The 6,192-nt window shown below is 39.1% G+C and overlaps 1 protein-coding gene across 1 annotated transcript; it reads right to left on the reverse strand.

Moving 5' to 3' along the window:
- Nucleotides 1-2,185: 2,185 nt before the first annotated feature.
- Nucleotides 2,186-5,143, reverse strand: LOC132163797 (uncharacterized). The gene is made up of 9 exons (XM_059574169.1): nucleotides 5,044-5,143; nucleotides 4,786-4,911; nucleotides 4,475-4,683; nucleotides 4,054-4,287; nucleotides 3,868-3,960; nucleotides 3,670-3,771; nucleotides 3,364-3,561; nucleotides 3,042-3,231; nucleotides 2,186-2,217 (listed from the first exon to the last, which is right to left on the reverse strand). Exons 1-9 carry the CDS (start codon nucleotides 5,141-5,143, stop codon nucleotides 2,186-2,188), a joined length of 1,284 nt encoding a protein of 427 aa, XP_059430152.1.
- Nucleotides 5,144-6,192: the final 1,049 nt, after the last annotated feature.

Below are 6,192 nucleotides of genomic sequence, written 5' to 3' on the forward strand. Positions count from 1 at the left end.
TGCCTGATGGTACAGTTCATGACGTTGTGGAGCATAATTCCCAGGAGCTTGAGTTTGCCACGAAAGATTAGACTGGTTGCTCCACGCCGGGCTATAGGAATCAGAATAATGGCCATTCCCTGGTCTAGAGAACGGTCTGTTCATATGCTCATAAGAATAATTAGAAAATTGTCCCGCTGTAGGACAATCTCTAATAATCAGATAAGGACTATAGCAATATGAACATGGTCCATGGGGTGTTGGAATGCCTCCCCACATGAACTAAACTAATATAATTAACATAAAATAACAACAGAAAAATAAAAATAAATAAAAATAAAAACTCACAAACGGCCTTTAGGTGCCCTGGAAATTTGGAAGCCGACTGCTGCTAATGCGCTCGATCACATGGCAGAGTACGCTCGAGCGTACTGCCGCAGATGGGTGTGAGCACAGGAGTGGAGGGATCGAGCACAAAAGGTGGAGTGCGTACGTGCGCTTGATCACACGCGACCTGTGCTCGATCGCAGTCACAGTGAAGGCAGCTACGGACCTGTTTGAAAATTCTAACATAAAACAAAAACAAAACACAACAGAATTAAAATTAGCAGAAAAATGAATTATTAAGCTAAAATCAATCCTTAAATTGTGACAATAAAACCGTTAAGCAGTCCCCGGCAACGGCGCCAAAAATTGATGTGGTATTTTTGTGACCAAAAATATCAATTATAAAAATAACCACTCGCAATAGGACGAATCTTTGTAGAATACGGCTATAGAGAGGGTGTCGAACCTCAAGGACTGCAAGGGTTTAATTATCAAAATTAAAAGATCAAAGTTAACTTAATTAAAAGGGGTTTTGATTTGATTTGCTTAAAAACTAAAGTGCATGAAAATAAAAGAGATTTAAAATAAGAGAGAGAGAGTAAGGTATTGACTTCACCTCTATCCGCACAACAATGGTTAATCATAATTAATCCCATAAATTCATTATATGCATGTTATAAATAAACAAGAAACTATCTTATTAAAGAATAAGCATAATCTATCTTCGGTTGGCACGGATCGTCCATCTAACCACTAAGACGCGGTACGACCCGTCTTCCCTAGGTATAAATTATCAAATTCTATAACAAGATACATACAATCAATGAATAAGTGTAACCCATCTTCGGTTGGCACGGACTGTCTACCTAAATTACACTAAACTAGGGTGTAGTACAATCCGTCTTCCCTAGGCATGGCCTATCAAATCCTATTGATCATATGTCAATTAAACCCATTGTATAACCATCATCCTCATAATCACAGAAAACAAGAATGATTTGAGATTAATAAAAGTAAAATACTTTCTAAGACAAGAGAAGAATTTCACAAATATTGATTTTGGAATTTAAGAGCAATTGCATTTAATAATTAAGAACATAAATCAATTGTAGCAATCCTCATAATTATACAATCAACATGCATAAATTGAAAATCTAGAAATTAAATACAATCAAACCATTGTGCTTGGAAAGGGCTACATCAATACCCCACGAAGGGGTTTAGCCGCTCATGATCTCCTAAGCTCCAAAGACAATTTACTGAATTTTGCTCTAAGAGGCGGTGTGTTTTTTCTCAATGCTTAGAGGCCTATTTATAAGGCTTAGGAGAGTCCTAGAAGCCCTAGGAATCCTATAAATTTCGGAGATTTAAGTCCAAGTCCAATTATGATAAAGAAAACCTAAGTCCAAATCGGAATAGGATTCGCCCAGAATTGCGTTCCTATCTTGCGGGGCAATTTTGGCAATGCGCGGCTCCGAATTAGGAAAATGCTATTTCACAATAATTTGTAGAAATTTGATTTAGCTTTCCAGTGCCGCTTGAATCGCCTCAATCGGATAGTTGAGCTGAAAGTTATGGCCAAAATACCGAGACGTAGGCAGAATCCAAAATTGAATCCAATCCGATTTTGACTCCAATTTGAGAAATTCCGAATTAATCCTTTTCTTTATTTGATTTAAACTTAACCATGATTGGTTAAGTTTAACCATATCTTCTAGGTCTTCTCAAAGTGTGCTTTTAAGCCCAAAATCAATGGAATTAATTGCATCTTGATTTATATCCTGAAAACACAAAAACAAAACAAAATCAAACAAATAACAATGCTAAGGAATTAACATATGTAAATTAAGGGGCTTGAATGTGCAACATTCGGCGCTTTTCACATAGCATCCTCTCGACGATGTCCATTACCTGCAAATGATAAAACAAACAATATTCACCAATAAAACAACCACCAAACAAATAAAATCCACTAACTGCAGATGATAATACAAACAATCATTGAGCCCGAATACAAACAATCACGTCGGTAACGTGAAAGAAAAATGACTGAATATTCACCCAACTCAGTTGCATGTTAATTCTTCCATGGTAAATGATATAACTAAAATATATAAAACTTTGAAGGTAGCAGAAAATTCATATAAAAAACAATAGAAAAACATTAAGTCAATATATATGCATGGTCACAGAGCAATCAATAATATATAGACATGAGAGAATGAACTTCTTTTTTCTCATGGCAATTATATGAGACATATGATATTTTTCTTTTTTCCATTGCAATTATAGAACTTCCATATAGGTTATTAATGTTGGGAATTCAATGGAAGAGATGATAAACACAAAGGAAAAGCACCCTCTCTAGCATTAAGTGCATTTATATCTATTTATATTTAGAGTTACCAAATTAAGTTTGTGAATAATTGTTCTTGATGAGTTCGATCTGCATGTGTTGCTTTGTTCCATGCAGTTATATCCATTTATACGTGCATGAATAACTCTAAATAATTATCTCAACCAACACTATTTCATAGTATACCAAATTGAAGCCAACAATTTAGAAGTTCACCAAACCAACCATGATATATAAACCAAATTTAACCAAGAGTTACAACATCATTAATTATTTAGAATGACTACAACATATCCAAACTCTTAATTTAGAAGTTCATATATATATATATATATATAGACAGTTCTAAAACTAAATTGACTACTAACAAAGGTCATACCTGATCCACTGTCGACCGACAATCGCACCCTCGCAACGGGTGGGGAAGCACTGTCTGGTGAAGTGTACAACCGCATCAGCTCCTCGAGTTGGCGGAAACGGGCATCAAACCTTGCTTGACGTTCAGCCTCCTGTTCAGCTACCTGTCGAGCTATCCGCGCATTGTTCTCAGCCATCTGCTCCTCCACTTGCTGAGCTACCCGCGCATTGTTCTCGGCCAACAACGCATCTATCTCTTCCTTGTGCTTCGCCCTCTCCGCCTCAAGTGCTCTATCAAGTGTGTCTTGTGATATCGTGGAGCACCTGGCGTTTTCTGACCTTGCCTGTGACGGTGTATAGTATGAGCGAATGGTCCCCTGCATAGGCAGAATATTTGGTCCAGCCATCCGAACCCTACCGGCATACTCAGGCTTATTTCCAATTGCCTGGTCAAATGCGTCGTTTGGCGCCCACCTTACCGTTCCATCTGTGATGTTAGACGATGCTGCAGGGTCGGTGGGTATAAGCTCCTTCATCCGTTCCTGTTTGTCACATTAAATATTGAGTCAGTGGGGCGCACAACCGTTAATCAAAAATAATTTATCAAATATACAAGCAAGACAATATATGAAAGGTGAGTAGTAGCATACACATCTCTCCTTCACAATATCATTCGGATATGAACCGTTCTTCTTTTTGTGTGAACGGACGTAATTTTCTGCCCGAGTAGGTTGATGGCCCAAACGTTCGGCCTGCAGATAACATAGGACATACATATACCATATTAACATATAAAATGATGACATGTACATTCACATCTATAAGTATAGGATAAATTACACACTTACCTCCTCCTGTGTCAACCTGGCATAACTCTTTGATCCGGTGCAATGCGGTGAATCATTTAATGCTCGCAATGTCTTCATTTTCGCCGCATACTCCTACACAGTTAACACTTTTAATATGTTAATACTAATACAATTACGTACAATTAGGGTCACTACACAACACAAATAGTTTAACTCATGACCTACCCTATTCTCCTGGGTACACCACCTCTCTAATAATATATCCAAGTCGACAGCATTGTACTCTCCCAGCCTCTGTCCCCCCAGTCTTGCCCGTATAGTGTCCGGAGTATCTTCCTCGGTAATGGCACAAATTTTTTTAAGATCATGCCTCCATGTCCGCAGCTTGGAGCCCATATCCCGAAATGCTTCATCCTTCACAGCTTCCAAGTTGTACTCGGGCGAGACGAAAAAGTATGCCTGCACAAGATCAACATTGACAAATTAAAAAAACTTAAAATATGTGTATATGCATATAGATATAAACACGCATATATATTTGCAACTTAGAGCGTATATATACATATATACGCTCTAAGTGTCATCATATTATTAAAAAACATACCATCAATGCGTCCCAAATATCCTCCTTGGTACGGTTCGGTACCTTCGACCAATCGTCCGGTATTCGGACAAAATTGCCGCTCTTAATTATATCTCCGGTCATCCGCCTAAACCTCACGGCGCTAAATCCCACTGGCAGGAATGATGCATTGTACTCCAGTATGATCCGTTTGCCAGGGGGGACTCTCGGCCGCCTATGCGAGTCTAGGATGGTGCACACCTCGATGATGGTGTTTCCTTCAGAATCGGTACCTAACAAATTTAAAATTAGAAAGGTAAGTTATTTCGAATTCAATATTAACTAACATGTAAATTAAAACATAATATGTACGACATTAGAGCATATACACTTACTTATGGTTCGGACCTGCCGAGGGCCTAATCGGTCGCTGGGGGCAGGGTTGGTGGGCTGCGGGTCATCAGTGGCCTGTGCCCCACCAACCATGTCTTCTTGGGCCTGTGTCTCTGTATCCTCCATACCTGCTTTGCATTTTTTTAGAATATTTAGAATTCTCTGAAGTTGTAGTTGTAGTTAAATATAATTAATATTGCACCAGTATAGTTAAAAATGTTCAAACTTATGAATCTTAAAAAAAAAACAGGCGGGCGTACCTGCGCTATGCTGGGTGTCTAGCCGCTCGACGTCACCCTCAGCACACTGTCGTAACTCGCTGTCCCGGTACGACCCAATCCGATACCCCATCTGCGCCATGCTTACCCGACTGTATGGAGCATGTACAGAGGTCTCCCCTCCCATAGACAGGGGTGTAAACGAGCCGAGCTTGGGCGAGCTTCCCTTGTTCAAGCTTGGCTCATTTAAATTTTACTCGAACTCGAGCTCGAGTCGAGCTCAATGGCGAGCCAAAAAAATCGAGCTCGAGCTAATAATAAGTCGAGCCGACCCAGCTCGCGAGCTGGCTCTTATATTTAATATTTTTGTTTTAAATTTTTTTTTTTAATTTCAAGTACTCTTAAACGACTTAAGAAGTTAGTTTGCATATGAGTATTTGCTTAGCCTAGCTAGTCGAGTATGGAGCCTGAGTCAATACAGCAAGGCATTTGGTTTCAAAGAGAGAGGATATGCATCATTTTATAGATAAGCAAACTTAGAGATTGATGTTTTCTTAACAATGTGGGACAAGTTAACAGGTTGCATTCAGACTGCATTGGGACAAGGCCCCCTACAAAAAAATATTTTTTTAACGTCTCTCTCTCAATCCCCATCACCAGTCACAACGGATCTTCCACATGAACTCTCATTTCCCACTCTCTCACTCTCACTCACCAGACATGTAGTGATAGTGTTTGGGTCTGTTTGATTCATCAATAGTTTATGCCTTTCGCAATCTCCCTCAATAGTTTCTGCTTGATTCTTCTTCCTTTCATTTGGATCTGCTCTAATTGAATCGAGGTCTTTTTAATGATTGCTCTCTCTCTTTCATCACGAAGGGTCTAGAATTTTTCATTCTCTAACGCTTAAATATAAATGCAATTTTAAGGTTTTAATAATTATGAGATTTATAATTAATTATCTATTACTTAGTTTATATATATATATACACACACACTCGAGCTTATACTAGCTGTTCACGAGCTTAGCCGAGTCGAGCCGAGCTTGTTTCGTTTAATATTCGAGCCAGGATTTGTGTTCATGAAGTGCTTCATTTAATATTCGAGTCGAGCACGAGCCGAGCTTATGCGAGCTGAGCCCGAGCTTGCTCGCGAGACGCTTCGCTCACTTAACAGCCCTGCCCATAGTAC

The sequence above is a fragment of the Corylus avellana genome, chromosome ca10 (assembly GCF_901000735.1).
Source record: "Corylus avellana chromosome ca10, CavTom2PMs-1.0".
NCBI classification, from domain to species: domain Eukaryota; kingdom Viridiplantae; phylum Streptophyta; class Magnoliopsida; order Fagales; family Betulaceae; genus Corylus; species Corylus avellana.

Bases quoted from the DNA above. Each gene is read 5' to 3' on its own strand.
- LOC132163797 (XM_059574169.1), bottom strand. From the start codon at position 5,143: ATGGCGCAGATGGGGTATCGGATTGGGTCGTACCGGGACAGCGAGTTA. The intron at 4,288-4,474 runs GTACCGAACCGT...GATCTTGTGCAG, and splicing joins TACCGGACGATTGGTCGAAG to GCATACTTTTTCGTCTCGCC. The intron at 3,961-4,053 runs GTAGGTCATGAG...TTAACTGTGTAG, and splicing joins GGTGTACCCAGGAGAATAGG to GAGTATGCGGCGAAAATGAA.